The sequence below is a fragment of the Mastacembelus armatus genome, chromosome 17 (genome assembly GCF_900324485.2).
Source record: "Mastacembelus armatus chromosome 17, fMasArm1.2, whole genome shotgun sequence".
NCBI lineage: Eukaryota > Metazoa > Chordata > Actinopteri > Synbranchiformes > Mastacembelidae > Mastacembelus > Mastacembelus armatus.
In genome coordinates, this window is record NC_046649.1 from 9,363,006 (window position 1) to 9,383,629 (window position 20,624).

A 20,624-nucleotide genomic window follows, 5' to 3' on the forward strand; every position below is an offset into this window, starting at 1 on the left:
AATGCTCTGTACTTTGATGATCTCCTAGTGCTCTGGTAATATCAGCGTTCAAGTAATAATGCAGCAAACAGAATATTTATGGAGGGAGGGAGAGGGAAAAGGGACGCCTTCACGGGCTCTCCCATAAAGTTTGACTTCTGTTTGTTCACTAAAAAATGAAAATAGACAAATTAAATGTATTATACAGTGGTATTCTGATGACTGCTGTATTTTAGAATGACAGCAACCCAGGGCTGAGATGTAGTCCAAGGAAATAGTTCAGCAGTTTTGTCATTTCATGTTCATAAAAATACACAGCTCAGTAGGTTGGACATACTTGATAATAATAAATTCAAAAACTCTTTTTTGAGCTGTAGTTTCCGGCCTGCGCTAGTTTAATGTTAAATTAAGGAAATACATAAAAAAACATGATAGGGCCTATGTGAGTTCTGCTATGTTGGGGTCCTGTCTTGAAAGGGTGCCCTAATCAAAAAATACTTTTATTATTTCAACTTATTTCCTACCTCTAAGGTGCATATTCCTAAATGAACATCTTAAATGAAATGACCACACATCAAATCTGGGATGATGTAGCAATTAAATTAAGTGTAAAAAACCACTGCTCTGAGCAAGCTTCCATTGTCAATACAGCTTTTGTTTATGTTTTTGACTAATCAATTTATCCTGTAGTCTTTAAGATTTCAGATAATAGTACAATCAAAGTTAGATAATGCATGTGGCAATTTACCAGTGTTACATTTTATATTTGCTTATTTTGAAATCTAATTTATTTAATTGACAGTTATATAGAAGCAATTAATCAATTATTATGTTGTTAGAAATGTATTTTTGTCAACTAATAATCAACCTTTTGTTTCTGCACTCCCAGCAGCCCTTTTTGCCTCAAGGCTCAGCAACAGGTTTATCCAGACATGCTCTTTCAGCTAGAGAGACACTAAATTACCAGTACGAATAAAAAGACACTACATTTGGATTTGTTTGGATGAAAACATCCTTACTGTCGGTGGTGGTGTAGAAAGACTGACAGCCTCTCAGACATTTTTCACTTTGTCGTTTTTATTTGAATGGTCTGCGTGTGCATTACAATTTTCCGATGGTGCCGTGAAGGCAGCATGATCGGTATTCTCAGACGTCCTTTACGTAAATATCCTTGCGCAGCCTGTCTACCCATGATGCAGCGCGGCTTCATACAACATAGCCATCTTGTCAGGACTGACAGTGAGGGAGGGAGCTGTGGAGGCTCTCATTTGGTTAAAAGCGTCACATTTTACAGCGTTTTACTCCTTCGGCCGCAGTTTGGTTCGAAGTGACTGTCGCCATCGAGCGACTTTAAGCTGGTGAAGTGAGCGGGCACAAGGGACTGTTTTTGGGAAGATGTCTCACAGATACTTGTTTCGACGTAGGGGGAGTGTGCAGCAGCCACTTGGCTTGACTTGCTAGCTAGCTCAGTGAGTGGAGGGCTGCGGGCCCTCCGCAGCCTATAGTAGCTCCCGCAACCGGACTACACGGTCTGCGACAACGACCGCTTGACAACTGCACAACCGGAACGTTGGCAGGTCGGTCCAGGCGTAGCTGAGGCCCTGGAAACCCCGCACTGGCTCCTGCTGTCCGTGTGTAAAGCCGTATTGCTGGACAGGACGACGCGGAGTTGGCGTTGCGTTATGCGCTCATGAAACGCAACAGGAGACCGAGAGAGGAAGGGGGATGGCGCAGATTCTTCTCGATTACAGTTAGCTAGGCTGAAGTAGGTAAAATAAATGCAAGTGTGCTGTTTAATATGATCTAAGCCTTTAGACGCTGCACTCAGCTCGTCCCTTTTGACGGAGGATACACATCGCCATACGTGAAAACAGGCTGTCATTATGTCGAAAATGCCGGCCAAGAAAAAGAGCTGTTTTCAGATTACGAGTGTGACTCAGGCCCAGGTGGCGGCTACAGGTGTCACCGACGACACGGAGAGTCTGGACGACCCAGACGAGTCACGGACTGAAGACGTGTCATCGGAAATATACGACATGTCACGGGCTGAGTACGAGCCTGCGTGTGACAGGAGTTCATCTGAAGAAGCCCTGAATAATGTGGGGGAGCAAGACGCTGTGACTGTCATGTCACCACCACACATACCTGACCCCGGTCAGTATCCTGTGCTGGCAGGCAAAGTGGGAGTGCAGGGCTCATCTCAAGGTGGTCAGCATCCTCCGGGGATTGGTGTTACAGCCACTTTGCCCCTTATCAACCAGCCTGGGGCAATACAGCAACCGGCTGCTACAGCATCGGGTACTGGACCTGTCAGTTTGTCAGTAAACACATCCCAAACTGCAGCACTGACCAGTTCAGCGCCTCCTCCCACCACCTCAACGGTGACTTGCACCTCACGCTTCAGGGTCATTAAACTTGATCATGGTACTGGAGAACCGTTTCGAAGAGGCAGATGGACGTGTACAGAGTTTTATGAAAAAGACTCTGAGGCCTCTGTTGTCAGTAGGACTGTAGATAGCATTAGACATTCCGGTGCAACACTGGACCTTGCTACAGACAGAGACAGTGGGATTGGGCTTACCGGTGGCTCTGTGGTTGCCCCGGCAACATACTCTGCTCAGGGCTTGGGCTCTATGGCGGACACATCTCTCTCTTCATCCTGCATGCATTCAGTGGAGACACTACCACAGCAGCAGCAACAAATCCATCATCAAAACTACAGCGCTCAGAGTGTTAGTGGGTCGACCACGCAGAGTGTGTTCTCCAGCAGCAAGCCTACAGCTGTCCCAGCTCAGCCAGCAGTGGGAGGTCTTCAGCCTTCTGTTCCCCATAGTGTGTTGCCTGTTGGAGAAAACGGTGTGCCTCAGTCTGGTGTCCACATACAGAAGTCCCCCATCATGCCGCCTCCATCACAGTCCATTGTTTACCCTACCCAGCCCATTGTTTACCCTCCTCAGCAGCAGCAACAGTTGTCTGGACTGCTGCAGAACCAGGCAGAGTACTATCAGCAGCAACAACCTGCGTCCATGCAGCCTGGGCCTTCCATTGGCCAGCCCATCCCAGTGTCTAGCCTCTCTGCAGGGGTGCAGCCTGTCAGCCAAATTCCCACTTCGGTCTTGCCTCCAGCCCCTGGAGGAGCTTCTGTGCCAAGTCAGGTTGGAGATGTCCTCAGAGCAGCAGGCGGATCTGTACCTACTGGACAATCAGGCCTCTTGCAGCAACAGGCTGTAGGAATGGGAGGCGTAGGAGGCTCCATGCTAGTTAGTGGATCCTCTCTGCAGCAACAGCAGACTTTGAGTCAGTATACAGCCGCTGGACATCCTCAACCCCACGGCCTCCACCCTGCGTCCTCCAGTGTACAAAATGTGCCTGCCATCGCAGTGAGCTCCAGTGTGCCCACCACTGTGCCCACTGCTGTGCCCAGTGCCTCCAGTGCAGCCATGCCAAATGTGACAACCTCCAGTTTGCCTCTAGGTCAGATACCCCAGACTCCAGTGGTTTTGGGAGCACAAGGCCTCCTAGCAACTGGATTTGGACCAGTAGACAGTGGTGGTGGAAGGAAGTCAGAGGGTGTCATCAACACACAGTCTCCTGTTGTTTCTGGGAAGGAACCGGTGAAGCCCTTGATGCCTGAGAGCCTGCAGCTCGCCACTCCGACTGTCAACAGCCTGTTTGGAATCCACCTAGGTGTTGACGGGGAGGAGGACAGGTAACATGTTTCTAGATCTTAATGTTAAGTGTTGTCATTCATCCCTGCTGAGTATTACATACAGATGATGTAAAGCACAACTGTGCATATTAAGGTGTGGATTTGGGGAGAAGCTGACATATTTGGCCATTTCCTCACAACTGGCACGTCGGCAGGTCAGACTTAAGAAAGTATAAAAACATAGGAACGGCAATGACTTTTAATGTTGGTGATCCAGGTTTTCAGATAGAGAGGGTTCCCCCTCAGTTTCAGAGGTCTATAGAGAAGGAGGAGAAATGTAGAATACAGGAAGGGGAAATAACTTGTTTTTTATTAGGACTTAAAAAGTAAGTGGAGTGAAAACAATAATTGCTTCACCAGCACAGCAACAACTTGTTGAACGTGTGGATGACTCATGTAATACCGTGTGTAAGGGTGTGTTTTGTGTGTGGAAGTATTTTATTGTTTATTTCTCCAGCCTTTATCTCCCATTTTAGTGATCACTCTCCAGGAAAGTATCTGAGGTAATGTCCTCAGCTGTGAACATCAAGGATGCGTTGCTGGTAGCTACTGTGCTGTGTACGGATAGCTCAGCTAGCCCTTAGCCTCAGATTCTTTTTGGCCACTCTCTGTGCTGCATGCCTGACCTTTTAATAAGTTAGTTCCTGCTCCGGAAAATACTTTGTAATACAAACATAATGGAGAGTGTTTGATTTTGTGTTGCCACATTTGTGATCTCATGGTTTCCACTCCCAACCCTATCAGGCTTCCCCTAGCAGAGTGTTTACAGAGGGTTTTAGAGCGCTGGCTGAAATAGCAGCTAGTTATCTCTTAATTGTTGATATTCTCTTACTTAATTATTCTTTTTAAATGCAAAGACTGTCTAAATTTACAAATGAATCCATGGATCAACCACAGCATCATGATAGATGTTTAAGAATTAAACGTGTGTGTACATTCATTTGCTTCCTTTCCAAAGTCATCTTTCTCTCAGTTCCTGATTGTCATCTCTGTGTTTCACTTGTAGTAGGTGCACGCATGAGCGGAAATGATAGTGTGATGTACAGAGCACTGCCACTACTAATGTGGAGGAAACCTGTCAAACAGTGTATTTCAGTTTGTCATGTGTTCATCTGGGAATCTTACATTTATCAATGTGGACCCCCACCATATCCATAGTACAATACATTTTGTCAATCCTGTTATTCTTTATTGTAGTTTGGAGGATAATCATGCTCCAAGGTTCAGATCTACAGTTCTGTAGTCTGTAAAACATCTTGTTTTTTTAAAAAAAAAAATCCTTTTAGCAAATCAGTGCCATTAAACATAGTCCTAATTATTTATTATCAGTTCCTATATGCAGTGTACATGGATGTACAGAGAACTATCACTGAATTAGTCTAATACTGAAATTCTCTGTGATTTTAAGTAGATGTATGATATTTCTTCATATTAATCTGAAAATGTCATAACTGTGTTCAGATTTGACTGTGAAAGAATACAGTTTTCTGACACATATTGCAGCATTCAGGTGCTAATGGTTTTTAAATAGCTTTATTGCCTTTATATGCCATGTGTTACAGCTGTTGACAGTGTTAAAAATGGGTCAAATCAACAGGCCAAATGCAATAACTAAAATCCTGTTGTTTTAATTATGTGCGCACAGTATCTTTGTTTCATGTTTCTTCCCACACCCCCATCAATAGGCCTGGCTTTCAGTTTGAAACCCTTTGACTTATACTATGGAAGAATAGTTTTTTCTTTTAAAAGTGTTTCTTCAGGAAGTATATACAAGTTTAATTGTACTATGTGGTGCACAAAATTGAAACCTTTTTAAAATTGCTTGCTCTCACACAATCTAAAAGCTTAATGGCCAATTTACTTAAGATACTTATTTATGTCGGTTGTCTCATTCAAAAACATATTTATTTTGTTGATAATGGAGCTGACTTTAGGCAGTGTGTTTTTTGGACTGCCTATGCATTGTTTGAGAGAAGACCCAGCTCCCAGGCTGATAAGGGCAGGGGTCTCTTACGAGAGCCAAGCACTATCAGACATTGAGCAGTAGTCTTTCCACTGTGTCCCTGTTCTGCCGATAAGAAATGTGACAGTGGGGTGTGTCAACCAACTGTTTGTTGTTGCTTTTTCTTCTGCAGTACAGCATAGGCTTAACTACCCTTTATACACTCCCTCTGAAGTACTTTAGAGCCCTAGCTAACTGCTATGACTGATGCTTTGTACCTCTTCCGACTTCCCTCACTATTGACAAGGCATGACAGTTGCTCATGTACAGATAAAGTGCTGAATGATATTCCTTTGCAACAGCAACTGTGGTATGCTCAGAAGAGGTGGAGGAAGCTGCAGAGTGAAACCTGCAGCCTGTTTCCTCAAATGGGCTGGTTTATACAATCTGTACAACATGTGAAGATAGTATATGCACACACGTACGCACAGTAATAACTGCATGTTTAAGGAGGCTGTAGATTTTACACAGGCTGCCTTTTGTTGGCCCTAATGTTTGTCCCTAACTTGCCACTGTGTAGTTTAACTTGCAAGTGCTTAAAGCAAAGCAACGAGATATAGGTTGCAGATTGAAGATGTTGTTCCCATACTTAGAATATGATATGGTCATCTTAATGTTTCCCAGAAGCCTTCAACAAATGAAGGCATAAAATAACATTAGTGAACTATCATCATTTCTTTGTACTCGCAGAGGAGTAGCTTCTGTTTTGCAGGATCATTTGCATGGATGTATTGCATCTGTAGTCTGTGTGTAATTGAGCTCACGCTAGAGAGGCATGGTTTATTGTACTCACATAATACGAGCTTATGTAAAATCAAACTCCTTAGAGGGTAGCAGAGGGGAGGGGAGTCCAGGGCTTCAATGTATTGGAGCAGTTACTGCCAATGTGAATTGAGAGACTGTCTCTGTGTGGGTGGATGTGGGGTGTGTCTTTAAAAGGGGGTGGGTTGGTTTGGCGTGCACCTATGTATGTGTGCGCAAGGGTCTGTGTTGGTCGTGAGGGCTGCTCACTGAGGACAGTGCATTCATAGCTTATTCATGGTGGAAGAGTGTGGGTATATGAGTCAAAGAGGTGACATGTACAGGGTCTTTCCTACCCTCTGTGACCTCTGGTTTACTGCTGTATCCTGTTTTCAGTCCGACTCCCGCACACTGCTCTCCACCCTTTATTCATTTAATATTCCTTAGTTCATAACACACTTCCACGCTCGGGCTCTCTGCTCATATCATATGACATTTGATGGGCACATTTTATCCACAGTGCCTCACAGAGGTCCACACACATTTTTTGTTAATACCTTTCTCCTCAGTAGTAAGCCCAGTTCTAAATCTGCTGGGTGCAGTTAATAGCTGCATTACTTTGCTTTTTGAGCAGCAACAGGTTACGGAACAATACATACCCTTGACTGCATTTACTGTGCATGGTGTGCATTTCTATACATTGGGCAAGTTGTTCATACTTGGTAAACTTATCCTCCACCCTAAAGCCATTTTCAAAAGAAAGATCCATTGTTCTACTTGGACTGACGCTACAAGTCTGTATTTAGGCTGTGCTTCAGTCGTCACCTCCATCCCAGGTATGGAAAGCCCTCCTTTGTCAAGCAGAACAATCTCATCAACTTAGTCCAAGGTTTAACTGAGGATGTGTGGCTTAGTTGAGAATATACTTGTTATTCAAGTCATGGAAAGTGGCATTTATGTGACTTTGATTACCTAGACTCACTTTTCATCTGGCTAGTAAGTGTTGTACTATAGTGTTTGCAATAAAAAATTTGGTGACTCAGGTTTTCATTTCACTTTTCTCTGTTCTGGCTTGTTTACCTAGTTTCTTTCATCATCTCTCAGTGTAACTGTAGTTTACTTTTCATATAGGAAAATTCCTGTTCTTAATATTTGGTAGTACAAACAGTGTCTGCTTGTCGACCAAATGCATTATGTACACAATAATACAGCTTGTGTTTCCACTCTCAAATGTCTTGGAAGCACCGTTAGTATGCTGGAAGATGGGACTTTTTGGAGCAATGGCCTAGGAACTTCGAACGCTAGAATCCACGAATCCACGGTCTCACTCTCCTTCAGCGACCATTGCTGTAATTGCACGGTAGCACTGCGTTCCCTGTACTCAGTCTCTGTCTTCTACAACCCAAAACCTGCTGAAAGAAATTCCCACAGGGAAGCTGAAGTCTAAATAGTTTTGACCTACTTTGCTCTCTGGCAAATGGATGGATGGTGCTGAGAACCTGAAGCCTCATGAGCACCAACAGTGAAAGCTTTCATTACCATCTTTTATCCTCTGCTCCTTCCCTTCACATTAGTTAACCCTTTTTCCTGTACCCTGACACACTCAAGCAACTTGGCTAAGTCTTTTACCGCATAAGAGTAGAATGGGAGTGTCTATGTCTATGGGAGTGTCCATTCCTGGAAATGTGGTAGAGAAAAGACAAGTTGACCATTCACTGTACTGGGGCTTGTCACATGGTAGTTTTTCAGCTTCCATGGCCTCAACCTGTATTTAAGTGTCTGCTCTGGTGGAAATTTTGGTGGCACCTGCCATGACGCCTTCGCAGCACCATAGAGAAATAACAATCTGAAAATAAGAGGTGTCAAAACAGTGTGTTCCTCTTTGTTTTCTTCTAGTATCTATTTTTGCACTTTTACTTGTTCTTCCTTTTCATCAATGCCTTTTCACCCAGCTCCTATTTGCTAATCACTTAAGGCTGCTGTGGATTTCCATGTGCTTAATGAGTTAGCAAGGTTATTATGAGGTCCAACACCTTGAAACTGAGCCTTTGACATGGTCATTGGTTTTCTCTGCAGGCACACTAAAGGGGGAAAAAAAAGCTTGTCATGCTCTGGTTAGATGTGTGACATCAACCAGCAAGAATGCACCAAAAGGTTATTTTTGTCATATGTTTTTTTTCTATCGTTTTTCTGTCAGGTTAGCTTTAGTGCTTAGAGAGGGTTTTGGAAAGCGATGTTTATTTCTTGTATCAGGTTATATGTTGCCTTCCTCACACCATGCTTTTTGTGGGAGATTGCACTTTTCACCAATGCTGAACCCATGGACTAGTTGGTTCACAAAGAAGGGCTTTCAGAAATGGATATTGACATGTTACATTTTATACATACAAAGAGAGCCATTGAGAGCTGGGTGTTTGCTGCTTGAGAACAGGGAATGACAAGTCCTCGAGTTCTTACCTCATTCATAAAGAAGTTTCTGGATTCTAACTCATCTGACCTCAACGATTGCAGCCCATAGCCAGCGAGTACAAAGCTCTGAGTTTTCGCCTTACTAAAAAAAAAAAAAAAAAAGGTGTTCTGTGGAAGTGTGGGCTCCCTACACGTGTGTGTGCCTGGAGGTTTTTCTTGCACTTTTGCCTGCAAAGTAAAATTAAGCAGGAGGCATAGGAGGGGGCTTGTGAGAGTGTTTGGTCATGAGGTAATGTGACAAAGGAAGTGTGTGCCAGAGATTTCTAGGAAAAGCCTGCTATAATATTCACACACATGCTGTAAATCAACTCTTCATTTCCCTGTGCAGTATGTGCCTTGGCTTGCTCCTATGTGTGTATTTACAGTTTTGTCAGTGTTGAAAAAAGAGAAGTTAGTTTTGAAGCGTGTGTGCGTGCGTGCGTGTGTGTGTGCGTGTGTGTGTGTGTGTGTACACACGCATGTATATAGGGGCCACAGTAGGGATTTCTTTTGCTCTTCCCGACATATGTCCCCGGGTGTAGAACACAGTGTACTTATAGCTAATTACCAGGAATACAGGGGGCGATGTTAGGCTGTGTAGTGTGACTACATTTGAACCACGTGGTAGTTTGCATTTGCAATCACCATAGTTAACACCTTTTAGCTTTAACTCTTAATAAACTACTACTATTTTCAGACAGCGTGTTGAGCAATGACCAACATACTGTAGGTGAATGGTTGGTGGCACGCCCTTAAAATGAATAAAACACATTGAAAAATTCCATGTTTAAGTCGAGACTCCCTTTCCGCAGGCTGTTTGCTCCACTCTGCTTCGATGTTCCATATGGTTTTGAGAAAGCGAAGAGTCTTTTGTTCTGTCACACATTACAAGCTACATTTTTTTTCTAAAGGGAATAAAATTTTTATAAAAAAACATTTCTAGGAATCAGAACTGTCTGCTTTCACTTTTTGAACTCTTCTGTGTCTCTTGTCTCTTCTCTCTTCTCCTGAATGTGGTTGACGCAGGAACCCCTCAAAGGCTTTCTACCAGGCCTTCCAGTCTGGCAGCAGACTAAGAGACCCAAAGGCTAACAGTGATAGGTACAGTACTGTATTGGACTGCGCTGGACCAAGTGTAATAATGTCTGTGCAGTGCTCTGTAGCAGCGAGCTTTGCTTTCTCTACGTGCATGGGTTGAGATCGGAAGCAAAGCCTGGCAGCAAGCACCTGATTGGCTAATAGAGATGTCAACATCTCTGCCTGTTATACTCTGTCCCTCTCTCTGGTGCCTTCTCTGATACTTTCTCTTTCTATAACAGTATATGTTGTCTGTGTCACCTAAAATTTCTGCCTTGACTACTGCTTGAGTGTTCTCTCATTGGTTTGGCCCATCTCTAACAGCTTAGTTGCTGAGATCTGTCATTGGGGTACGTACAGCAACAAGCAATAGAACAGTCAAATATGGCAAGCAACACAAGTGGTCAGACAGTCAAACTGGAGATGGCCCTGATCTGATCTTATATTGGTCCGATTATTGACATCATTTGCTCATCTGATATTGGACAGACAGGGCTGATCCACTTATTGATCCATTTTCCAGTCCGCAGCTTGAACAGGACCATGAACTCACCGTGACCTAACCTAACCTGAGTTGTGTCACTGATCCAGACTCTATTTACCATAAAACTCCAGGGAACTGCGAGTGAGTAAATAACATTAGCTGTTGATGACTAAAATGTTATTTGCTTGTATTTGGAGCAGAAGGTTCTTGAGGTAACAAGCATGAGAGCTACAGCTAGTTGTAAAGTGTGTGTGAAGCCAGCATGCCGAGGGGTGGAGGTACAGTCGTACAATAATATTACAACCAATTACTTAAGTACCTGCCGAGGTTTCTCGTGAAAAAGTACCAGGAGGTCATGCTAACCAACACCAAAGAAACAGACTCTCGCTGAAGCTTTCCAGAAACGCAATTAATGTATAGCAGTCAGCCCAAAGGCTAGCTAAAGGGATTCCAGAAGCTGCTTGACTTCATTATACTTGATAATCAACCATTGCCTGTACTGGAAAAATTTTCAGCCTCCCATTGGAGCACTTAGAGGCCAGTTACAATCTGGTATCTCGAAAACACATTTCAGAGACTGTTATAGCCAAACAATTCAACCACGCGTCATTAGCGTTGGCAGCGCAGTTAGATTGAAGATATTAGTGCAGAATGCAATACTTCTGTAAGTAGTAGTGTGTTGTTTATTTCAGCCTCATGATACCTTAAGCACAATATCAACAACAATAGTGATAAAATTAAATTACAAAGAACTCTTGTATTGGAATCAGTATTGGCAGTTGTGGATTGAATCAGATTGGAACTGAAAAAATCTTGATCGGCCCATTTTTAAGTGAAACAGTGAAATATGTTGCGGAATAATTACTAAACATTTGCAGTATAGAAATGTCAAACATGGTAGTTTAGAAAGATCTGTGTGGGGGGAAAAAATAAAAAGACATCTCTGGATGCTTATGCTAATGTTCCTTTGAATAGTAAAACTTAAGTGCATTTAAAGTACAAATGACACATTTAAGTAGAAATGTTACCTTAACGGGCTAAAACTGTGTTTACAACGTCACTGCTCATCTTACTGCTCTTGTTGCTTTTAATAGTAGACTGCAGTGATGTCTCAGAAACAGCAGTTACTTTAAGAAAAAGGTTGAGGAGTGCAGGCATGCTGTTTGAAACCTAAAACAACAAGCTGAGTCAGGGCTCAGTGCAGCACTCTCTCCATTGAGCCACTGGTCCTATCAAATGACCTTTGCTCACAGTTACATTTTAAATTGAACATATAATTATTACATTGATTAAATAACAGTGCAGTATGTGGACTTCAGCTGACATATACTGACATTAAAAACCACGTCCCTATTTAGTGAGTGAGTACCTTATATTTATGAGGCCTTTTACAAAAATGAAAAGGGAAGTACATGAAACCATATCTGAGTGACAGGAAATGAAACTGTTTTTAGAGAAATATAGAGCTGATGCACCATCAGCAGCCACCGAGGAAGTGCACACATCCACGCACTTCAGTCCCTTTTCTGCTGCTAACAGGTATCAAATACGATAACTATGATGTCCAGTAGACTTGTTACTTCAAGACACAAAGTATTTTACATCTGTTCAGTCTGTGCTTTGCTAGCATCATTTGCACAATTCAAGACAAGTTCCACTCTCAACACCATCATGATTCCTGTACTACTTTGTTTTAAGTGGTGCTGTGGATACACTTACTGTTCATAACCAGGGTTTTATTTAAGAATAGATAGATATTGGCCATGTCCTTTGGTGTTGGCCCTTTATGCCCGTTTTGTTCAGGTTTATTTAGAGCCCTGTCTGAGGCCTGTTCATAGAAGAGGATGTGAAAGTAAAATATGTTGACATTTTGACAAAAATACAGTCTTTACCAAAACGTAGCTGTTTAGAAGGCACTATATTGAAATAATGAGTCATTCAACAGCATTTAACTATACAAAAATGTACATGTATTTGTTGATATTTAGGGTTTCAAGCACTGAAGGTACAGTACTAGATACATATCATACTTGTCTGAATTCCTACAAATATTATGTAAATCCATCTACATCTCCCAGGTGATCTTAGAAAGTGCTATAATTAACTAAATTTGAAAATAGGTAAAATACAGAGTAAGTTCATTACTATACTTTTTGCCAGTTGTCTATACTATAGAAGTTACCGCATGCAGGCAAGAAATAGCCTGATACAAAAACCTCTGCAATAAACAGGAATTATAATTCTTTCACTCTGGTTTTTGTACAGATTAAACAGATGACATATTGGCTGTTTAAGCTTTAGAGTGTCAATATATTTGGTCTTTAGACAGAGCTAGGATCTCCCCTTATTTTCATTCTTAAGGCTAAGTTAAATAAGCAAACAGTTGGCAGAGGCTGGTACTCAGCATCCACACTTACGTTCCTTAAGGCGTTATTGAAACTCATCCATAGATTGACAATAATTAGAAAAGCCTTGAATGTTTAAATAGTCATTCACAGAGAGCCTTGATGGTTGTAATTTTAGCATGACTTCATTTTATTCACTGCTGACTGATAGCTGATGTTTTTCTACATGCATAGCTGTGAAATGTAATGTGATATTGGCAGTGGAATTTGTCAAGTCAAAAATGAAGCTAGGTATATGGTCATTTGAGATCCGCACTGTATACTTCTGGTGTTAATTTTACTGTATGTCTGCATCTCAAGCAAGCAGATGTAAAAATTAGGTCTAGATTGATAAAGATGACAATTTGTACTTTACATTTAGAGGTATGTATGCGTCTAGTAAAGATTGACTTGTGAACTTATTGTCTTTGAGTATATGATCTTGCCACTTAAGCTCTGAACTTGTTTTATGTCTCAAGACCAAAGGAAATTGACTTAGGTTTATTTTTACTGTGCTGCTGAAGGAAACATGGTGCTCTTAAATATGCCAGCAGTTCTGCCAGAGGCAAGGAATGACAGCTATTCGATGCTCAGATGAGTTACTCACCATCACTGCTATACTTGCCCACACTTTGTGAGTCCGAGCGTTTTAAACTCTAATGGACTTTTTATTGACATTCCTATTTTACAGTTAACAGTGTAAGGGAAACACCAAACTCTACCCAGAGCTTATAAATGTCACTTGTGTTACTGTAGAAGCTGAAGTTTACAGAGGTGCTGGTTGCGTAGTCAGTGACACAGTATTTTCAGACTCTCATTAGCATTCAGTTTCATCACAGCCCAGTCCTTAGGCCTGCAGGCGCAGTAGTTATATACCATTTGCTTACCAAAGCTGGGCAAATAGAGGCAGTGTCTTTACCATTCATTCAGTAAAATTGGTTTTAAAGTCTCGCACTCATACAAGTTCTTGGCTTTGACCTGAGATCTAGAGGCTTAAACAAGATCATGTGTATCAGGAGCGAGGAGCAGTGCTTGAACCAGGCGGCAGCGCTCTACTGAGCTCCAAAACCCTATTCATCCATTCATGCTGTAGTTTCCAAAATCCCCCCTCCAGTGCCAGTTGTTTCTGGAAGTTCTACTTGGAGTATCAGATGGTGACCTAATATGGCTTTGACTTGATTGGTGATCGTGCTTGCTTCAGTGTAACTAGTACATTGACAGCTGAAGATAGTCAGCTCAACTGCTGTTTCCCAACAAAAAATCATCTTACCCACTTCAACTCCAGGAAGCAGAGCTGTCATCTATGTCTTCACTTCATACACTCTGAAAATCTATCTCACTTTGAGTACTATTATTGTATTGTTGATGTTTACCAGTCTCCATAGATACAAACCCATCACTAGCCGGCCACATGTCCCACTGACGTTACAAGTAGGGGTTTTTGAGTTTTTCTGTTCCTTTGTTCCCATCTCACTCTTTCCCCCACTGCAGCCACTGGAGGAAAACCTCAAGAGAAAAGGCTTCGTATCCACAATATCATTTTCAAGACAACATGACAAGGAGATGAAACAGTCATTTGTGCAGTTGACAAAAAAATAATCTGCAAAAACAGAAAATATGTTATTTGTTTAAAGTCCAATGAAAGTTTTGATGAGCAGCAAGGTTTTTATAGGTACAGTACCTTTGCTCATACGTGTTTTTTTTTTTTTTTTTTTTTTTTTCTTTCACGGATAGGCACATACGACGGTACGTCCAGAAAGTGTTCGTACCTAGCCATTTTAGAAGAAGCAGGATTTACTGTGTTGTCATTGTATGACATTTTTTAAGTAGGCAAATACTGGGCTGGGAATGTACACTGTTCATGTGACATATTGTGCACACGGTCTTAGGAGTCTGTTGTTGGCAGAAGCATGTATTTGTCTCCTGTACTGTCTGGAGCCTCTGGTGGAGCAACGAGGGTGTAGCCCACAGACTCTGTTCAGCGTCTGTACTTTACAGAGTGAAAGATTCCCCTGGGCACAAGCCTATTGAAAACTCCTGTTAGGGAGGAAAACTATAGAGGGGCCTGTGTGACGCCTTGTCTAAATTAAACACACATTTGGAACTGGGTGAAGTCAAGTTTTTATTTTTTATGTTTTTTTTTTTTTTTAACCAACAGCACTTGGTTATGTAACCCCTCGTTGGGGGGTCACGTAATGTGGTCCCCCAGGGCACAAAAGATACTAATGAGTGAGTACTGACTGCTGAAATGTGCATTCTTGTTTGTAATTTATTACTTTATGTTCATGTTGTTCATTGTCTGATGTCCTTGCATGTAGCTTCTGTTGGACCTTGCCGTATCTGGTAAAGATCAAAGGCCGTAGTGCAGGTCAGAGGGTGTGAGTGACAGAGTCCTGTGGCAGCGGAGGTATGGGGGACATTCTTGCCCCAGCACAGCCTGCTGATAGCAATCAACTGAGTGCTTCCACAGGCCTCACACATAAACTGCATGATGTGGAGCAAACAAAACATTTTGTCCTCAGGGGTATTCTCTAGTCAACCTGGTGTCTACCTTTCTACCACATGGTGGCATTTTATTTATAAAGGTTTTTCTTCAGTTCATTTAATTTATGCAGTTCAGCTGGCCACAAAATATGTTGGCTTATACCAAGAAAATATTAATTTAATCAAATGAATGAAACCAGTAAAAAATATGCAAATAAGAGGTTGTTTATTAGTAACACAGATATATGAATAGGTCATTGAGGTTTCATACACCATGCTTTTTTCAGAGTGACAGGCATTTAAGAATTCGGACCCATTTGTGTTGCATTTCATTATGAGGCTGCTGAGAATATTACATAGTATTACAGTTACTATGAAATGGGCAGAGCCAGGAAAAAATCAATCCGAGGTGTTTCTTCGGCGTTCGCTAGTCTCTCTGACCTCTCTGTCAGTTCATGTTTCATTATCCTAAATGTGGTCACAGCTAACCCACTAAACAGCTTCTGGGGCACTTCAGTGGCCTTCTGTTTGCCGACCTGTTGTACGTCCAGCAGCTGTCAGCACTATGCCATGCACGTTTTCCTGCAAGGCACCATGCTGCCTCTGGGACCTGTTGCTCTCCTACAGGACACGCCACAAGCAATAACAGACAGCTGCTGCTCCACTCCGTATGTAGCCTTCCCGCATCTGTTACTGCGTCTGGAAAGTGTGTCGGAAATGCATCTAATTCGTGATGGGTTTAAGGAGTCTGAGAAACGAAATGGGGTCATCATAGTTTCCATATAGTCTGAGAATATGTGATTTCTGCACGTTGCTGGCAGTTTGCCTTTGGAGATCTTACCACACCTATATTAAATATGTCACTTTCACAAAATGCTGCTTTATTTGCACTTATTTGGATCAGTTGTGTTGCCTGCAGCCAGTCTCTTCTAGTTTCTCCTATAAACTCACTGACCTGACCTAGATTGGAGTTATAATGTACTTGGTGTATGACCAAGAGTGGTGACAGGTCATTTAATATGATCTGTCCTACATTTCTGTGGTGAGCTGATGGTGGCTGGTTTGACTAATTGAACACCAATGTCTTCCTTGTTTTTCCTAGATTTTAGGTTTTTATTTTAGTTTTGTGTGTTTCCAGTGAAGTCTTGTTTTCCAGTATTTTTGTCTTTTGGGAAAATACAAGAAAGCAGACAAAATTTGCTGGAAGCAGAAAAATGACAGAGGAAGTTAAGAATCCTGAAAATTGATTGTACCAATACTCAATCTCCCTCTTCTTTTTTCTTTACAGTGCCTCTGGAGCCAATGTTGTTGCCATAGATAATAAAATTGAACAGGCCATGGTGAGTAATCTATTTATCATTCATTGTATGCTTCTGTGAATTAAATTTTCACACTTTTTTATTTAAAGTGTATGAAGTAAATATTCTGGGAACAGCATCAATACACGTGTACTGTATTATGTATATTTCCTGAAGTGAAGTCACTTTTTATTGACTTTTTTAATATTCTCTGAAATAGCTCCTACATCTCTTGTGTTGTTATGAACTACATGGTCTTTGTGTTGGAATTTCTGTTCTGTCTTTAGGCATAAACACTTACTCAATACAGTGTTACATGACATGCAAGCTTCCCATGCAGCAAGGAATAACTATGTGGAGGCTTCAAAACAATATGGCGTAGGTTCTCTCCCTGTTTGCTGTGAGCGTGCAGAGCCCTGGCAATGATCTTAACATACATTATTTGTTACTTTACCTGGATGATTAACCATGCCTCCCTCCAAGTTGTTAATCTGCCAGGGAGCAGACTGCCATCCTGGCTTTGGGGCCCACAACAACCATCTTTTACTCTCCGATTGATCCCCGAACCTCATTGCATTTCCTATATGGAGCTAATGGAGTAAATGTTGGCAGCTGATGTTAATGAGCTCTAATCTTTGCCTGAATATCTCTTATGGTTCTCATCAGTAAAAAAGATGGGAAGCCAAGTTTTTGCGTAAATGACATAAAACCTGAGTTACATATACTGTTCTTTTGGTTTGTCAGTTTAAAGTCTTGCTCTTTGGCCTAAGAAATGCACTAGCAACTTTTCAGAGGCTAATGGAGATGACCCTGGGAGAACTGAAGGGCAACATCTGTTTTTTCTTTCTTGATTTCATCATCAGCTACTCACCATCTTGGCTGAGTACTTCTGTGACCTTCAGGCTGTTTGTCCAAAAGCCCAGTGAGGCAACGGAGACAGTCAACATGAAAAAATGTAACTTCTTCCAACGCTCCTTCAGGTGCTGTGGTCATGTTGTCTCCACTGCTGCTATTCAGGCAGATCCAAACAAAAGGAATGCTTTAGAGAATTTACCTGTACTAACTAACCTGAAGGCAGTTCAGAGGTTCCTTTGTATGTCTGGCTAGAACCACTGGTACATCCTGAACGTCTATCTACCTGTCAACCTACCTATCAGCTGCCTGCTGTCTGTCAATAGGGAGGGATGAAAGAATCTGCCCATCTCCAATGACCAAATAAGGAGAGTCCAACAGGACCTGCACTGCCAGCATTTCTACCAGGCTACCACCTACCAAGTCCTCATATCCCAGAATAATTTAGTTTTTTCAGTTTACCTGGATCATCCACCACTTATCGAACCACACTGTTAACCTGCCAGTAGTACTATTCCTTCCTGGGAGGCAACTATTGGAGAAAATTTTTTTTTTTTTTTTTTTTTTTTAAATGGAAACAGGAATCTTGAGTGAAAGGGAACTCTTGTAAATAATCTAAGTGCCACAAAACTGACCCATAGACCCTGGGAAGGGATTGGTTCTGGGGGGGGTTAAGCTTGTTCACTGTTTTTAAAATACATCATGTTGAGCTGTATAAAGTGGCCTGCTTTGTTTTTACTCGTAGATAAACTCGCTGTTCTTGACTATAAATTCTGCCTGATACCACGAGTGTGTATTGGTGCAAGTGTCTTTTGTAGGGTTTGTAGGTGCCTATTAAAATGAAATGCTGTCAGATAATAATCTAACTAGCCCTACAACCAGTAAACACTACAAGGTTCACTGGTTAGATCTAACATGTTTTTGACCCAGTGGCACATTTCATTTCATGCTCTACTTTCCTGCAGGACCTGGTGAAAAGCCATCTGATGTATGCAGTGCGGGAAGAGGTGGAGGTCTTAAAGGAGCAGATCAAGGAGTTGTATGAGAGGAACTCTGTGCTGGAGAGGGAGAACGCCGTGTTGAAATCTCTGGCCAACAGTGAGCAGCTGTCTCAGCTGTCCACCCAGTCGGCTGCCAGCTCTGGCGCCGTGCCTCCCCAACAAGGACTCAACCAGCCGCAGCAACAGGCCCAGCCCCCGCTTCAAGTTCAGCCTCAGCTCCAGTCACACCCCCAGCTGCAGCACCTCCCCAAACCCCAGCAGCTCCAGACTCAGCCTCAGCTTGACCCTGGCCAACAACTGCAACCCAGTGTCACCTCTGCTTGAAGTGCAACTGCCCTGCTTTGCATTGGGTGGGGAGAATCTTCTCTACAACTTAATACAATTAGTGTATGTGAATTTAAAAATAAAATGTTTGTCTTCTTAGCCACCAGCTTGACCACGAAGTGCAGTGCTTGGGGTTGTATGTGTGTGTGTGTGTGTGTGTCAGGATGAGTTAGGAAGTGTGACTGAATTGGTGTTGGAATGTGTGTATGCTCTGTACTGTGGGCCTTTCCAGTGTTAATGCAATCATCAAGAGACAGACAGAGAGAGACTGTGAACGAAAGTGTGTGTTTGGAGACAGTATCGGGGAAGGTTGGGGTGTTGCTATTTTTTTCCACCTTGGTCGTGTTCCTGCGTTGGTTGACCTGTTGGCTCCAACCTTGCGGTCCTTTCTTGGACCAGGCCCAAGCCAGACCAGCCTGCGACCTGACCTGAAACCTGCTCAGACTGTGGCTTTGGAAAGTAGGGGTTCACCTCCCATACGGGAAAAGGTGTAATGTGATTGTCAAAAAGAGAGCAATTATTTTTTTAAATGAGATAGAATATGTAAAGGGTTATTTTTAGCTTTGCTCTTTCATGATTTGAAGTAAGAAGTGGGGGAGTCTGTTCTTTGGAGCATAACACCGCTGCAGTTACATTTACAATCAATTCAACCCTTGAATCAGTCCATTGAGTTCTACTGTCAAGTGTTTATTTATTATAGGGCTGCTATTTTCATAAATTAACAATTTATAAACAGTAGCCCTTTGATTCCCCCCCCCCCCATCTCATTTCTTTTTCAGTGTTTCAACAGATTGGCCACACTTCCCAGGGGCAATGCTTTATATTAGTTAAAAATGGAGGAAAAAAAACTCTGACAACTGTTTAACACTAAAATTTTATGCTGCAGTTGCCAATTTATAGCTCATGTCAAAATCCAGTATGAATGTCCATTTTTGTGTAGTATAAAGTATTAAAATCCTTGATGGGTGATTCTTTGCCTGTGCTTATCCGGTCTTAACCTGAAGCTGCACAGGGCTGTTAATGAAGACTCAGTTCTGTTGGTAGTCTATCTAAAGGTGAAATAGTACTGCCATAACCCCCTCCACACGTTGATTTTTTTTTTTTTTTTTTTTTTTTTCCCCCCCAATTGTTTTTGTCTTTCTTGAAGGGGGCAGAGGGAAAAGCTGTGAAATCATTCAACCTACTTTGTAACCAAAGATGCAAAGCTGTGTAAATCAATTATTTTTAAATGCACACTTTTTTTTTTTTGTTACTTCCTCCTTCACAAAATATTTTGTTGCTGTTCTGCATGTTCTGATCTGTAATCTTCAAACCACTTTCTTACCTCATTTTTATTCAGCACTCTTATTGTAAGATAGTCTGTGAACAGTGTAAATGGGTAAAATGATGCAGAGCAGAAAGAAAAATAACCTAGTGTTACTGACACTAGTCATAAAATGAAGTGAGCCATGTTTTGTTCATTAAAATGGTGTTTGAATTTCATATGCCAATAGTTTTGTTACATTGCAAATTTTAATGTATTTAAATAAAAGCAATATTCAGATTCCAAATTGTTAATTGCTTTTGTTACAAATTCCACAGTTTCTTTCTACAGTAAATTGGAAAATATCACCAATATTTACTCTTCATGGAGAAACTACCTGAAATATGCCCCAAGCTCTGATTGCTCTTAGTGAAGCACTGAATTTGAATGTAAACACTTCCTACTATTTACTATTTACACCCACATCAGGATACAATGATAGAGATGCAAAGAATGTGTCTGAACAAAGTGCTTCACATATAGTGTATTCTGAAAGTATTCAGGCCCCCTTTGCTTTTTTCATTTTGTTATGTTGCAG

The 20,624-nt window shown here is 41.8% G+C and overlaps 1 protein-coding gene across 2 annotated transcripts; it reads left to right on the plus strand.

The window, feature by feature from the left end:
• Positions 1-1,205: 1,205 nt before the first annotated feature.
• Positions 1,206-20,327, plus strand: LOC113134033 (TSC22 domain family protein 2-like). Of its 2 annotated transcripts, XM_026313223.1 has the most exons (4): positions 1,206-3,688; positions 9,906-9,980; positions 16,597-16,648; positions 18,424-20,327. In XM_026313223.1, exons 1-4 carry the CDS (start codon positions 1,863-1,865, stop codon positions 18,781-18,783), a joined length of 2,313 nt encoding a protein of 770 aa, XP_026169008.1. In that variant the 5' UTR covers positions 1,206-1,862; the 3' UTR covers positions 18,784-20,327. The 2 variants fall into 2 exon arrangements, with proteins under 2 accessions (XP_026169008.1, XP_026169009.1); XM_026313224.1 differs by lacking the exon at positions 9,906-9,980.
• The last annotated feature ends 297 nt before the right edge of the window (positions 20,328-20,624 follow it).